This window comes from Physcomitrium patens, chromosome 11 (assembly GCF_059467195.1).
Source record: "Physcomitrium patens ecotype Gransden chromosome 11, ASM5946719v1, whole genome shotgun sequence".
NCBI classification, from domain to species: domain Eukaryota; kingdom Viridiplantae; phylum Streptophyta; class Bryopsida; order Funariales; family Funariaceae; genus Physcomitrium; species Physcomitrium patens.
In genome coordinates this window covers 1731309-1748087 of record NC_143420.1, presented here as the reverse complement: position 1 = coordinate 1748087, position 16779 = coordinate 1731309, and the positions used below count along the sequence as shown (strand labels likewise).

Here is a 16779-nt window from a genome sequence, read left to right as displayed (position 1 = left end):
TTTCTTTTGATTTATTCTTACTAAACTTTGTCCATTTTCTTGTGAGTCTTCTCAAGAAGTAATGGATGTCAAAAATGTATAAATTGAAAATTCTATCTATCAAACATGAATTCCTTATCAACTATTGAAGTTCAATTCATCCATCTAGCAATAAATTGTTCTATATCAATAGAGTTGGCTTGTTGTAATCATACCAACATGACCATACATCTATAGAGATTTATTGAATCTTCAATAGTCCATACATCTATAGATTTTTTATTTTTTTTATAAATATGATATGAACTCTTGTTAGAGATTTAGAATAGCATATAAAGTTTTTAGCCAAATTCTTGTCAATATATTCTTTGAGTGCAGCTAATTTCTTCTACAATAAGCTATAGATTGGTTTGAATGGTAGTTGAGCTCCTTCTTAAAGATTGATGGAATAATTATAAGAACAATGCTTTGTAAAAATATTTATATTTTTTTTCTTAAAAACATCTTAATAATCTTGATACTAGCTTAGAATACCACTTGAAGTCTTTTCTTTATCAAAATTAAGTGTGGCATATATAGAAAAAGTTGATATCTCTTTTAACATGCATGAAAGCTCTTATATATACTAATAAGGATCTGGTTGTATTGGACTTATGGATTTCTACTTGACTAGCAAAATCTTGGACTAAACTTCAAGAAAAATTAAGGCTACAAGAAATCTAATCTATTTTAAGATTATACTTCTCTAAGCACAAGAATTTTAAAAAAGAATTCTAAGAATGAATTCAAATTGTACAATAGTTGTGATCATTTTTCATCAAACATGCAAACTAAAAAAGAATATTCCTAAATAAAAGCACATTTATGAATCCGACTTAAGTAAATCCATCAAGATATTGAAAAAGATGCAATCTTATATAGAGCTTTATTTATTGTAGAAACTCTCAAAAATTTAATCTTATTCCATCAAACTTCTCCAACATACTTATTTTTTTCTCCATCTTATTTATAAGTGCAAGGATTTTTAGATTTGATCATGAACTTAATCTACTTAATTTTATCAATTGCACAACTACTTGGCATAGTCTTTGAACTTTATTATTAAACTTTTCTTAGACATAGATATAGGTACTCCCATGATTCATGTTGTAAATATGTGAGATTTCTAACCTAAGAGTATTGATAAGCTTATGAAGATTTGCAATAATTAAAAATCTACTCTCACTTCTACTAAGAGTAGCATCTATAATTTTTCTATCTAAAGACAATTCAAAAAAATCTATAAGTCAAATTAGAAGAAAGTAATCCATAATTTCTAATAGTAAATAAAAAATTCTACAAAGAAAAATAATTTTTTTTCTTTAAAGGAAAAAATTAATGTTAAACAATTAAATATTAATTTCAAAGTAAGTAATCTATAATCTTTAAAATAAATTAATAAAAGTGAGATAATTCATTCACTTTTAAAAATAAAAAAGAACAATAAGTTAGCACTCTTGCCAAATTATTAAGGATATAAATCTCAGAGAACTAAAAATTCAATTTACTCTTGTGTCACTCAAAAAGACTAGATAAGAAGACAAAAAAGCTTTGAAACAAGACTAAGGATTAGTAGGGTGTTGGCAAGAGTGAAGAAGGCTTCACTCTTATCTCTTTATATATTATCTAATTAAGAGATCCATGGCAATGTTCTATAGGACCTCTAATATGTGTTCAATTTGCAAGACATCTATCTTAACTTGCAAAATAAGTTTCTTATATGTGCGCCATATTATTAACTTATACCACAAACTATCTACATGTGCAATACATGGCTATTTTATTGATCAAGTTTTTAACCTATCAATCAAATATATACATGTATAAAATCAGATACAAGTCTATGAAGCTTTTAAAAAGCTTTAACACAAGTTAATATCAAATCTATCTATATTTATCTTCTACCTAGCACTTTTTATCTTGATAAATATGTATATCCATAATACTTATTAGTTTTACTTTGTGAGTTATTAAATTGACTTACTAGTTGTTTTAGATTAAAAATATATATTTAAAGTACTTAAAACCATAATATATGTTGAGTAGTATATAAATCCTTAAACAAATAGAAATTAGAATATTAGTTGTAAAAATAGAATCTTAATAAGTCTTGAAATCAAATATCTTAATTGGTTTAGTATTTTTACTTATTATTGAATATTAAAGGTTATTTATTAAGATCAATATTTAAATTGGCCTTATATCTGTATGTATTAGTTATAAAATAAAAAAAACTATGTATTTTAATTAGTAGTTAGAAGAAGCATGAGAAAGAACCTCATATCTTTTTAGTTAGTTATTTCAAAAGTAGGATTTATAATATATTTAAATTGATTTTATTACTATAAAAAATTATCAAGATAGAAAAATATAGCTTTAAATTGATATTAATATTATAATAATATTATAATAATTTTTAGATTTTTTTAGAATTTATTAAGAATTTTTAAGAATTCTTAGAGCAATTTCAAAGACTTTGGTAAAAATGAGTTTTATCACTTTGGAAACCATTATGAAGAAATGGAAGAAGATTTGAAGGCCATACAAGGCTCCTAGGCTAATTAGGTATTTTTAAACACTATGGTGAAGTCAAAAATATAAAAATATTGGTTTTATTAATAGAAAATAGGAGGACCAATAGCTAGTATAGTCCTTGTAAAAAGGGAGATGCACAAGTCTCATATAGGTTGTAGCACCTTGAAAGTAGTTTAGAAGATAAGATTAAGGCCTTGTATCTTTCCTTAGACACCCACATATACTACTTTTGAGCCTTGGTGAGGCTCGAACTCTTGATCTCTTAAACAAGTTATCATTAAGGTAAAAATTATTTACTTGACTTTTCATTTATTTACTTATTATTTTTAAACCTTTGTAATGTATTCATAGTAATTCGGATTTACATGAATCTTATACCATTGAAAAGATAAAAATAATTATCTTTTTAAATATATATTTTTTAAATTTAAAATTTAATTTTTTATTGGATGAAACTCAATGAACAGATTGTAACTAGTTTTGTAGTGTATAATTGCTTGATTGCACTTATTTCAATTGTTTTTGTATTGTACTTCTTTTTTTCTTGTTCTTATTACTTCCACTTCATACCACCAATTACAAGCAACTCTTAATTGAGGCCATCTTGTAATTTGGATTGAAGGGTAGAATTTACCTTTACATATTCTTTCTTTGATTGTTATCTATATTTCTAAAGTAATTTACTATAATATTTTTTATTGAGCTCATTTTTAATATAATATAATATATATATATATATTGTATTTAATAATTATATTACAACATGATAATATCTAGTCCTGGTCATTATTTCCAAATTCATATTTTTGTAGATCTCCAAACTCATCAACAACTACCACAACAATGGCTCATCGTCCAATTTGAGTGGCAAATCTAATCTCAATTTTAATTATGGCATAAAAGAGGCAAAAATTACCTTTGTATCTTTCTTGTGAAGATCAACTATCTTTGCAATCTTGTCATTATTGATATTTATTATGCAAAAAAATATATCAAGACATCAACTCCTTAGAATTAATATTTGTTTGCAAGATGAATAAGACTTTATATGATGCAAAGATGTATAATATGTTAATGTATAAGATGGATTCTTTTTGATTTGGTCTTGTATGTAATTAGTATATAAATTCATTTACTAATTCAAATGATTTTATAAATCTAAAAGTAAATTTTATAAAACATATAAATTTATTGATATATTAAATGGTCTAAGTATTCAAGTTGGTTGCAAAAGAACTTGCAATTGTTTGGATGGGGCTTTAATCTTTGTTTTTTCAATCTTTGCAAAAGTCCTTACAAGTATTTCTTATGCCTATTTGTGGCCTTTCTTGAAGTTAATAATGTTATTAAAGTCACACCTTACAAATAAAAGACATCTAGATTTATTTTGATTATCCATTAAAATACTTTTTAAAACAATTTGTGGCTCAAATAAAAAAAAATCCATTTATAAAGCCAATGAATACCAAATCCATCACTATCCTAAAAGGATGTTTTTTATTTTATTCTATTGTGATTTATTTTCCAAATACATAAATAATTTGTGGTATTTGAATCAAAGATCTAATATAACTTTGTATAAAGAATAGCATCGAAGGATTTATTTTAGTAGTGACATATTATATTTGTCTAAATTTGTATGCTAGATCATTTAGTAGAAACCTTGGCACATTTATTATTTTATTTTTTCTTATAATTTTTAGTATTTTTTTGTAATTTTCTTATTAGTATTACTAATATCATTATGAGTGGCTCTTTATGTATTGTCTTCTACACCAACTTCTTGATATTGCAATAAATTCACCTAATAGTCTTTGCAATATTATTTACACATTGCAATAAGACCTAGGATTCTTTAGGCATCAAGATTTATAATGCAATTCTTCATATGTGGTAGTAATACTATTGTAAAGTTCATTAAATGATTGCAATTTCTATAAGTACATTGCATATTTAAGTTTTTGAACATTATTTTTTGCTTCTTCTTCTTATTTTTTATTATTATTCTTAATTTATTGATTATTGATTACTTATTATTTATTATTCATTATTTATTTATATATATGGTCTTTTAATTCCTTCTTGTTATATTTGAATGGTTTTTTTAAATAAAACTTCAAAAAAAAACCAAAAATTTCAAAACACCTCAATGCAATTGAACATTTTAACATTTTAGTCTTAAACAAAACCAATAAGTTGGAATAGTTATGATATCTAGATTTGTTTAAAACATGAAAAAAAAAAAAAAAATGTTTTTTATTTTTATTTTTTATGTCTGAAATTAAGTGCCATATCACAAATTATTGTTAAGAATTTCAAAGTAAAAATTGCAAGCCTACAATATATAATCACAATACATAAATAACAGGGTGATGATGAAACCAAGTTTGGTTTGGTCATGGGATGAAGCAAAGTTGTTTTTAAAATTCTGTTTTAGAAAATTTTATTTTGGAATTTACTAAAAAAGTTGTTTTTAAAATTTTTAGTGCAATTGGCTCTATGTCCATTGAAGCGTAAGTATTATTTTAAAAAATCCTTGATTACGTTATTTCCTATGGTTTTTTTTGTTTTTAGTTTATAAATATGCATATATATATATATATATATATATATGATCATTAATTTAATTATGGTCAAGTGTTTTTGTGAAGATTCAACTATGTACTGATCGAAGTTGAGCTAGTTTATGAAGAAAAATGTAAATGAAATTGGTGTGTTCAAATTATGAGTATTCCAAACACACGTTTTGTTACAATATTTTGTTGTGATTTTTTTGTGATTTTTTATTTACATGTGAACGAATAACCCACAGGTAAATAAAAATCAAGCACAGCACTTCATCAATAATTGTTACAGCAAATAAGAGAACGAATATCATCCATTTTGTCGATGTGCCTTGGTGAGCACTTCTTCATCCATTCATCCATCCATGTCTCCCGCTTGACTCTGAAAGCCCCTGGTCCCCGGCGATCACCCCCACACAGTTGCCTCCTTCTCTGCCCCGCGTTAGGGTTTCAATCACCAAGCTTTGCGATTATCCTCAATTGATCCGTCGCGCGCTGATCCTTCGCGTCGCCCAATCGATTTCTCGCAGAGCTTGTGAAACATGTTGGATCTGAGCGCATTGGAGCCGCCCACGCTCCACAGCTTGCCTCATGGCGTGGAGCCTTTGTTGCACGCGGCTCCGAGCTTCGAGTTGCCCGCTGTTGCTGATGTAAGTTTTTTCACATCTCGTGTTTGGCTTATTGGTGGGTGATTTTCAGTTGTGGGGGAGTAACAATTGGGGAGGCCGGGAGTCATGAATTGATCTTAGGGTTTTGGAATGTTTGTGTAAGTAGTGGTTTCTCCTATGGTTTTTTGTAGTGGTTGTGGGCATGATGGTGCATCGTTTCGTTGGATGCGCGAGTCGCACAGGGTTTCAGACCCGATCGTACCCTCATCGGTAGCAGATTGAGTTTATATGGTTTGGAGTATTTTAGCTACAGTGTGGATTTTATGGCATGATTAATTCGTCGCAGGATTTGGGAAAAGAACCCAGCAGGGTTCTTTTGTCAATTTAGGTCAATTTCGAGGGGAAGATTAGAAAAAATGTTCTAAAAACTGTGATTCTGGTTGATTCGATGTGTTGCGTAATTCGACCTAGATTATTGCTGTTGGAGGAATATATTGGGATTCTTTTCGTGTCCATTTGCAGGGGTGCTACTCTGGATTTTACTTCAACTCTAATTTTGCGTCCTGTGAGGCAGGTGGATATTGGGTTAATCCAACCAGATGTTCTAACGCAGTATGATTTTGTATCTGGTGACGCAGCTGGATGGTTTCCAAAAAGCAGCGGTTCAGATGGTAAAGCCAGCAAAGGGTACAACTACTTTGGCTTTCGTTTTCAAGCATGGCGTCATCGTGGCTGCTGACTCGCGTGCCAGCATGGGCAACTACATTTGTATGTCCGCTTGCTGAATGCTTCTAATAAGTGAATTAGAAACCTGTTGTATCTGTCATATTGATTCTTATGTTTTTTCATTTAAGTCATCGCTGAAGAGTAGTCCTCTATCTTTCGATAGAATAATGGAAACATATTTCTGATTGGTCCCTTTGAGCGATGGCTTGCGGGTTTGTCAGGATTTCCAAGTATGTACTATTCAATGGTATGAGATGCGAATTTGTAGATTAGGTGGTACATGTTATTGATAAGGGTATCGATATATTCATGGCAGCCTCGCAATCGGTGAAGAAAATTCTGGAGATCAACCCCTACTTGTTGGGCACTATGGCGGGAGGTGCCGCTGATTGTCAGTTTTGGCAACGGAATCTTGGCACTCGGGTACTTCAACCTACTTTCATTGCTTTGGTTCTTCATTTTTGGGACGGTACGCAGTGAATTGTGGATCTTGATTTTTTGTGCAGGATTCTCGCATGTGCTACGTGCAGTCCACCTGATCCTCAATTTTTGTTTATTTTTACAAATACTTTTTACTCAGATCATTGACTTAGCTCTGAGAAGCTTGTGAAACAAACAATTGCTTAGCAGTTCTTTCACGTGAGTCAATGTTCAAGTATAGGATATTAGCGCTAACTGGTTTGTTTCATTTCGTGACCTCGATAGTGCCGGCTGCATGAGTTAGCGAACAAGAGGCGCATTTCAGTGACTGGAGCTTCAAAGTTGCTTGCAAATACCCTTTACTCATATAGAGGAATGGGTCTATCTATGGGCACTATGATTGCTGGCTGGGACGAAACGGTATTTTTTTCTTAAATAGTAATTTACGCAATCGACTTGCTATATACAATGAATTTTTTAAAAAGCTTTAGAGCTAAGCTTACGACTTTCTACAAGAAAGTCCATGACTTCTGATAATCACTGAATCAGCTGTATCATTTTTGAACTTCGCTCTCGTGGACTCTCTTGTTATGGAATACAGTTCACCTCAAATTCTACGAACAAGTTCTTTGAAAGTGGTGTTTGGCTAGTTTGATGTTCGATGTAAAGAAAGGACCTCATGCACTCCGTTGCAGTCGTCTAATTATACCAATTTTAAAATTTGGAGAAATTCAGCCTTTGTACCTACTTTGCCTGTGGACTTACCCTAAATTTGATTGCAGGGTCCAGGCTTATACTATGTGGACAGTGAAGGTGGCAGGGTGAAGGGCACACGTTTCTCCGTTGGATCTGGCTCTACTTATGCATATGGTGTACTCGATACAGGGTAATTACACTTAAAATCCAGATCAAGGATCTGTGAACATGGTGGACGGTTATTATCTTGATTTTTTTTCATTTGATTTTCTTGATTTTGTATCTTAGATGGCCATTCTTTGCATCAACTCATTTCTGTACTTGTTGACTATGTTTGTTTGTTGCTCATTTTTTACAGCTTTAACTGGGATATGTCTATCGACGAAGCAGTAGAGCTTGCTCGTCGTTCTATTTACCATGCGACTTTCCGTGATGGAGCTAGTGGTGGTGTAGTTAGTGGTAAGCAATGAATGCTTTTCCTTTCTCAACAGATCGTTCAGATGCCTTTTGCCTTGTCTTTCTGTGCAGTCAGTCTCTGTTGTCAAGAATTCTCTCTTAAGTCTTTGTTGGTCTGCAGTTTATTATGTCGGACCGGGTGGGTGGAAGAAAATGTCAGGTGACGATGTCGGTGAACTTCATTATAGTTATTATCCAGTTCAAGAGGTACCAGCCGAGGCGGAGATGGGTGAGGCTTCCGCGTAAGTGTTGTTAATACACGGCCAATCATCCTTGAGATTATCCGCAGTGCAAGTTGGTTATGTTGTAGATGTACACCAACCTCTTTGAAGTGATCAGAATCAATCGTCGAGGTTTCCAGGATTATGTTGATTTCCAACTTTTCGGTGTTATCAATCTACCATACTATTCTGTATATTGTAGTGCGTTTGTTTCTTTTTCTTTTTCTTTTTCTCTCTCTCTTTTTAAATTTTTTTTAAATTTTTTGTGCTTTGTTTTGTTGTTGATAACTTGTGTTTCCTTTCGACTGGTTTCTTGATGTTTTAACTCTTCGTGAATATGGATTTTATATCTGTTTACGTGCATGACTAGTGCAGGCTTTGAGAGGAAGTCATTGTGTAGTGCTTCTTCAAACAGGTGTATTGCTGGCAGAATTTGATTATGAACTCTGTACGTGTGTACAAAATTTCCACTTACCCGTGGTGGACGTGCACCTTAGTTTGTAAGTCGTGTTTGCTAATACTTTGGCGAGAACCAAATCAGGATTTCACTGTTTCAAAGCTTCTTTTCATGTGATTGCTTCGTCCACTAACTCTGCATAATCTCCTTGCACCCTCCCCACGTTGATTTTTGACCATTCGTGGAATGTGTGATGGTGACTGGCTATGTATCCATCATTTGCTTGCAAACTTCACAACTGCCGCAGATCCTAGCACTGTTTCTCAAGTTGAGCCCAGACTGACCACTTTCTACCCTCGTGCCTCCATGAACGATGGGTACAGCCTCTTCCTAGAAACTAAGTGAAGGGAAAGCATTCACCAGGAGTGTGCGTTCAAGGGAAATGGTGAAGGAGAAAATTCCCCGAAGAACGTAAATGTCCCAATTCATTTCTGATGTAACCCTTTTATAAACCAGAATTTTGAGGTACACTTAAGCCACCAATGTATGTTGCGATTTGAAAGAGAATTAATGAAGCAATTAACTAAGAATGTAGAACCGCTTCTCTTGTTTGTACGCGTCATCGATGCGTAGCCGTCATTCCAACCGTCTCTCAATCGTTCCAATTGATATCATAGTCTGCAGAGACGATGGAGGAGAACTACGGCGGGTTCTTCTCACTAATTTTTGGGTTCAAACTTGACTGTAAGGGATGTAGAAGAGCCCACGTACAGGATCGACATACATCAATCGATTGCAAACCATCCCCAAGCTCAGCTACGAAGTAGCGAGAGAAGCCATTTAATTCTCCAGTCTACGCAACGAGGCGAAGCCCACGGTTTCATCTCTCGATTGTCGCATGAACAGTTCCAGTTTGAATTGTGACGCAAGCGCACACACTCACTACACTCACATCCTCATTGATCCCCGACTCTCTACATCATCAAAGTTTGACTGAGTAGAATTTGTGCTCGAGTCAACCAGAGACTATGGCTGGACTATGACAGTGCTTCAAACGTAGCATTTCGTCGGAATCATTCTCGGGACGCCACACAGGAGCTAACTTAACAGCTGCTATCCTCGATTATTGCCCAAATACGCTGCACCAATCAACGTGAATAATCCTTTCTTAAGCATATGCTAAACCATCCCGTATGCCAATGTCCCACCGCTAGTACACTGTGCGGAAGTTGAGATGCAGTAGTAGTTGGGTCGCTGCAAACGGCATCTGAATTTCATGTTCTTAGTTTGGAGCTCTGGGTGTTTTTGATTCTTGTGTCGGTAAGTTGTTGAGGTTTTTTGAAGAGTGCGCATTCAGGAGTATGGCCTCGGCCAACAATGGAGCAGGGTTCACAATCAGAGAGATGCGACCTGAAGATGTGCAGGATGCAGGGGATGTGTTGTACAGGGCCTTCTACGTAGACAGCCTTGCGACGGGTGTGCCGACCTCCTTCAATGTTGCCTCTCCAGAGGTGGCAAGCAGAATGCTCGGATCTTTCGTCTCGCAGCCATCTTGCTACAAGCTTGTGGCAATTGACTCTGAAGGAAAAGTGGTTGGTGGTGTGCTAATCCAACATGGTCAGCACTATGCTCCTGTTGCTGAATGTCCAATTCTGTTGTTTTATTTACCGAAATTTTTTAGGTGTGCGTAGGGCAACGCTGGAGTACTCTTTTATCTCGTTATCTCTCTCAAGCAATCAAGCAGATCTTCCCCATCGAGAATTTTCTGATTGTGAATTCCTTGAGAATGGTGCAGGGTCAGGGGATAATTCTGCACACGGCGTGGGGCCGGTTTTCGTGAGTCTTGATGCAGCAGATAGAGGAATAGGGAAAACTGTTACAAAAGCAGTGGTAGAGCATGCGCAGAGCTTGAACGCGCCGTCCATCCGCCTCAACACGGTACACAATTGCCCCGATCCAGCACATTTAATAAGGATTTCAACATGTATAGACTCCTTTCCTAAAAAATTGGGTGAGCATTTTTCCATGTCGTTGCTTTCTTACTTTCAAGTGATTGTTTCTATGTTGAACGATGTAGTCTGCATCGAACCGCAAGAGTTTTTGTCTTTACGCAAGCCTGGGATTCATGCCCGTTGAGTGCACCACCTCCTTCTTCGGCACAGTCAACCCAGATGATGGTGTAATTGCTGCTTCTGCCCTTGAGATTTCCACTGAAGGTAAGAAACTGAATTCTCCCATTGTACGGTGTTTTCAAATCCTGCAACTCTCAGCGATGATAAGGTAGCGCTACAGGAATAAAGTTGCTAAAAATTGGCCATCCTTGGTTACTTCTGATTTGAACGCATCTTTGAACAGTTGTTCGCACCCGAAAGATGGAGGCAGCCGACATCAAGGCGTGCGGAGATATGTACAGCAAAGCCATGGGGTACGACCGCGAGGACGAAATCAGAGACATGCACTCCAAATTCTCTGAAAAATGTTGGGTGGCCACAACAAAAGACAATAGCACTATTCTGTAAGCTTCACATCATCAACTAAGTCGATGTCTATTGATTTATTTCCAGGGTTTCATAAATCATCTTCTTCACTTCGCAATTTGAGCTTCATTGCGGTTTGAGGTGCAGGGGTTACACGACCGGTCTGTTCCTGCTTGGCCACACAATGGGATCAAGTGAGGCTGCGTGGGTGGCAGTCATCACCAGGGCTATTCGAGAGAACAATGGCAATGTCTCAAGCCTAACAATCCCTGGTGCTTACTACCCCCGCCTCATTAAGTGGGCTCTAGCTACGAAGCTCATCCTTACTAGGTAAACGTCGATCTTCAAATATGCTCTGAATTTTCTTATACAATGAGCAATCCTTGGTGGCTGTTCTCACTATTGCGTTGCTTGTCCACAGGCACAACTGGTACATGGTGATCGGGATGTACCAGAAGCCAAACGATGGATTCTTCTGGAGCCCCAGCATTACGCACTAGAGAACCAAACAATCCATGCTTGGGTAGGGTCAAGTGCCCCAGATTTCTTGTTGCTGAAACTGCAATCCTCACCAACGCAACGCTGGTAGCTTTTGAGGAGTGGCGACATCTTGTGCTTGAAGTGTTCCAGTGGCATTTTACAATGAATTGATTTTGGAATTGATAAGTGGATTCTTAAGTTCCTCCAATCCACAATACATTGTCATGACCTGGGATTGGATCCAGTCGTGAGCCGAGATGTATTAGAACAAAATGAACTCTGCTTGTGATGTGTGGAGTTCATTAATGTCTTCTTTCTGCATCAAGGTCGACTCGTTGAACTCCGCAGTTGATTTTGAGCTTCTGCATGCAACCTGATGAACCAGTTTAATATTCTGGAGTGAACCACTATCGAGAATAACAACAGCATGGACACATCTGCGACTAGCACAGCAAATAGTCTGGCGGTATTCAAACACCTCGACAATTCAGGGAGATGAAACTAGGTATGAAAGGAAATGAAAACTGCCAACTTTATCCTCTGTGAACGAAGGTTTAGGGACAGAAAAACATATGTGTGTGATGTTCAAGCCACTACTAGGAAGCCTGTCCAGTAGACTCTTTTCATATTGAATAAATGGATTTGCTAATAACTGTAGATAGGGTGGTTTTCACTGTCATATTTTTTCTGTATTTGTTTCAACAGAATACAAGTTTTTTATTTTATTTTATTTAAATTTTAAAGTATGGCTTTCAATATCTCTTTTAAACCCTCGTGCACTAGCCTGCAATTCTAATGCATGCAGCGTTTTTCTTTGTTGTAGACAAGAAAGGCAATGAGCTTTGGATGTACATCAATTAATGGGCCCTGAACAAGATCAAAGAAAATAAGTATTGTTATCTCAAATCAATGATTTCTTAGAAATTTAGTAGATATTTCATATGTTAATTGTGTTGGTTTATAATCAAATTATTATTATTCTTTTATAGAGAATAGAGATACAAAGATGATTGTTTGTCATAAGGATTTCATTGTAGACAAAATTTTAGTAATTTTAATTAAATTGTGTGATGTTTCATCAATATTTACAACAAGCTACAATTGCAAGCATTTGCTAAAACATTCTAAAGATTTTTAGAATGCTATGAAAATTTGTTCCATTTTATTTTATTTTACTTATTTCTGTAAATTTTAGAAGTGTTTAGAAAATTTCATAAAATTTTAGAACCTTTGGTTGTTATCTAGAAGTTTTTAAGAACCTTTGGTTGTTGTTTATATTTTTTTACAAATTCCTATAATTTTATATAATTATGTAAAAAAATCCCTAGTCTTTTAGAAATTTTCATAAAAAATTCTTTAGATATTTGAAAAATTATACAACTTGTACTTCCTTAAAAACTACTATAGAACCTCAATGCTATCATAGAATTGATATGGCAAGCCAAGAGCCACCTTAGTCTAACCAATATAAATTTTAGAGCCTTTTAAATGTTGTTTTGTACCTACTTAATATCTAGTCTTGTTTTTAATGTAATATTATACTTTTATTTATCTTTTGAACTTCTAGGATTCATAGTCTCTTATCTTTGCACCTTTAAAGATGACATGAATTTTAAAAGACTACAAAAATTTGCTATAGTCTAAGCATTTTTTTAAAAACTGTTTATTTTTAGGATGATATTCAAAAAGATAATTTTATTTTAATTTTTACTCTTATATAATATTTTCTATATTTTTATAATATTTTCTTAATACTTACAAGTGTTATTGGTACAACTTGAATTTGTTTTTGTATGTCTTTGTATATAATTTATACTAATTTTATTATCATTTTGTAAATGATTAGAATATATCATATTTATAATTTGTTTAAATATTATAATTATTTGAAGATATTCAATTTAAACCTGAATTTTTAAAAAATTAAATAAAATTTTGAAGTTTAAAGTTAATGATTTAAATCATATATACCAAATACTTTTCTACAAAGCCTATTCATATTTATTTTTTTCAAATAAAAATTTAAATTAAAAATTTAAACATAATATCAAATTTTCAGAAAGTAATGAGATAAAGTAAGTTACATATTTAAAATTTGTAATATGAGATAGTTCTTTATTATGATATATTTATGAAAGTTGTAGATTTCAAAATATGACTACAATTTAAACAATAAAATGAGGTGACTCTTCTAAGAACGTCAATTTTTTTGGAAAATCATATATTTTTATTTCAAACTAGTATAAGGCACACATGTATGAAATTTATATGTTAACAAAATACAACTAGTTATTGGCATTAGTATTATTAAAAGTTACATCACACAATGTTTGAACAAGATTCTTATATTTTTTAGTAATTTCAAGGAATTTATTTGATAAATAGATAAATAAAGTTAAATATAAAATATTTTTAGCATTTTACTATAGTATAAATTAACATAATAAAAAAAGTAATTAATTTCTATAAAAATTACTTCATTTTTATTCTGGAATAAAGATAAAGTTAAGTAAATAGTTAGTTTTTGAAAGAAATTCATAAATATAAAAATTATATAAATTATTCATTTAATAAGTTATTAATAATAAATTATATCAAATTATATGATATAATAGTAAAATAAAAATAAAAATATTTAATTTAATTTATTTTTATTCAAGCATTTATAACAAAGAATTAAATGAAATTGAAAGGTCTATAATTTTTTGGAATAAGCTATATTATATTCTATGAAGTGTGTACTAAAGATTTCTACTATTGAGTAAATTGAAAAAAAAACAAAAAAACAAGATGTATAAGCATACTCAATGTTGAATACATACATTGAGTATGCTTATACATCTTGTTTTTTTGTATACTTACAATAATAATTCAAAAATATTGTAAGTATACTCAATGTATGTATTAATATTGAGTTGTGAATATTTTGTTCATGTTTGAATTGTTTTACAGAGGCATGATAGAAAGTATAGAATCTCAAAGCAATTTTTAGATACAAGGTTTAAAAACAGTTATTTTTTTTGGAGGTGTTATATCTTTCATAAAAAAAATAACTTATTTGAGATGTTGGGTTTTTTAACTCAATGAAAATTAAAATTATGTAAAACAAATCGGTCATATTTTAAAGTTAGAATTTGAATAGAACCAGAAGACTTGTTAAATTTTATTTTTACGTAAGTAATAAGTTTCGGCGTTTTCTTTTTTTGACTATTACCAAGATGAAATATTGTTAATTTTGGAAAGATACAACAGTAATTGTAAGCAAAATCATAAAGCCCTACAACATAAAACTGGAGATTAGGTGTTTAAAAAATCCCAAAAATGTTTGTTTCGAAAAAACAGTGTTACGTATTTAGTGATGACTAGCTATAAATAAATAAATAAATAAATAAAACTATTCACAATATTCCAATTTTGCTTGTAGCCACGAGGTTATTGGTGTGAGTACAAAAATGAACTCTGAAGACCATTTCTACACACTTTTATTTTGCAATTTGAATTTTTATATTTTGTAACTTTTCATCTAAAAAACAAAAACTTTAAATCTTAATTCATTGTTTGTTTCTAATACAATCAATTACATTAATATTTTGATTGAATGATTTATATAAATATGTACATGATTACTGACTATTATTTTGTAAAAGTAAAATTTAATTTTGTAACCTCTTTAAATTTTTTTGTGAAACAGTTATTTGTTAGAATATAATTGAATTCTCTTTTGTAAAGGATTTTACAGAAAAAAAAAAAAAAACAAACAAACAAACAAACAAAAAAAACAAAAAAAAACAAACAAACAAACAACAACAACATTAACAACAACTTTCTAATACTATTTTTATGTACAAGCAATAATAGTTATGCTGAAATGGAGTATTAAAGTATCTTAAAATACAATATTAGGCCTTGAAAATAATTTAAGGCACATTCAAAACTTTAAACATCAAAACTCATGTTAATTTTACAACTTTGAAATTTTCTACAACCAAAAAAATAACAATATACAGATATATACTGACTATCAAACGTTGAGCAGATTATTACTATTTTAACTGTAAAATGCTTCAAAATTGTTGTATTATCACATCATTCAAATACAATGTTTTGGATTGTAAAGAATATAAGATGGTCCACTCAAAAGAAAACAAAACTTCCGCTGTACATTTATTTAAAAGCAAGAGAATCAGTACAGTGCTTTTGTTACATGTTGAATATGAGCAAACTTTCTCTGAAAGAATCCACATTCCTTCAGGGTTTAGGACTGCAAATAGTGCCCAGAACTTGACCATTGGATTGGCCTTTTGTGCCTGTAGAAAAAAAGGTAGTCAACAGGTTTTGACCTTTTGAGGTTGAGGCTACAGAGTTCACAACACTTGCTAAGAAACTTTGCATATCATTTAAAGTATGGCTCAATCTATGACTCAAAGTAAGGCTCCAAGGTTGAGATTTAGCATGGGAGAAGTATTCATGCCCAACTTTGGATTTTAGTTTTCAACTTATGAACTCATGGGTCCTAAGTTTTAGTACCCAAAAACTCAATAAATGATGTCATACAATGTATTCTTCAAGAAGCATGTTAAGTGTAAAATGGTGCCATTGTGAGGATTTTTTTTCTATATTCATAAAATAAAAATCAGTCACAGGCATGATATTTTGAAATATCATGGGATAGTTCAAGCTTGCATCACAAGTGAAATATCACTCAAAAAGGCCAAGTTTGAAATCCTCTATTGAAACCAATCATGTATATATATATATATATATATAACACATTGTTATTACCATAAATCCACCTGAACAAACATCAAACCCACAACACAACAGCCACATTTCCTAATTTAACTCCTCACGACCAGTCTAAAAACCTCGACATTAACACATACTTATTTAAGTATATATGTTTATTTACACACAAACGTGATGAGAGTGAGATGAACAGAAGTATGCAAAAAGGTACAGTCAAATGTCAGTTTTCAATGACGCAAGAATCAATGACAAACGTGGAAGTGGGAAACTCAGACTTTCCTGTAGAAAAGGAGCCAAACGCGACGTTGTGACACGCTCCGAGTCTTCGACGTTGTGCTCAAAGCTACTACGCCGACGACGACAAGGCCGTTTGGTCAACTTGGAGACCAGGGAATGAATGCCCCCAGGAGATACTTGGAAACACCATGACGACAA

General features: G+C 32.5%; 2 protein-coding genes across 2 annotated transcripts; both read left to right on the top strand.

The window, feature by feature from the left end:
- The first annotated feature begins 5546 nt into the window (after positions 1-5546).
- On the top strand, positions 5547-8438 carry LOC112288939 (proteasome subunit beta type-5-B). The gene is made up of 7 exons (XM_024533704.3): positions 5547-5767; positions 6364-6493; positions 6768-6874; positions 7157-7291; positions 7654-7757; positions 7926-8026; positions 8145-8438. Exons 1-7 carry the CDS (start codon positions 5660-5662, stop codon positions 8267-8269), a joined length of 810 nt encoding a protein of 269 aa, XP_024389472.1. The 5' UTR covers positions 5547-5659; the 3' UTR covers positions 8270-8438.
- Positions 8439-9438: 1000 nt separating this feature from the next.
- Positions 9439-12328, top strand: LOC112288938 (uncharacterized). Its single transcript, XM_024533702.3, has 6 exons — positions 9439-10258; positions 10437-10579; positions 10719-10857; positions 10997-11156; positions 11266-11448; positions 11540-12328. Exons 1-6 carry the CDS (start codon positions 10003-10005, stop codon positions 11616-11618), a joined length of 960 nt encoding a protein of 319 aa, XP_024389470.1. The 5' UTR covers positions 9439-10002; the 3' UTR covers positions 11619-12328.
- The last annotated feature ends 4451 nt before the right edge of the window (positions 12329-16779 follow it).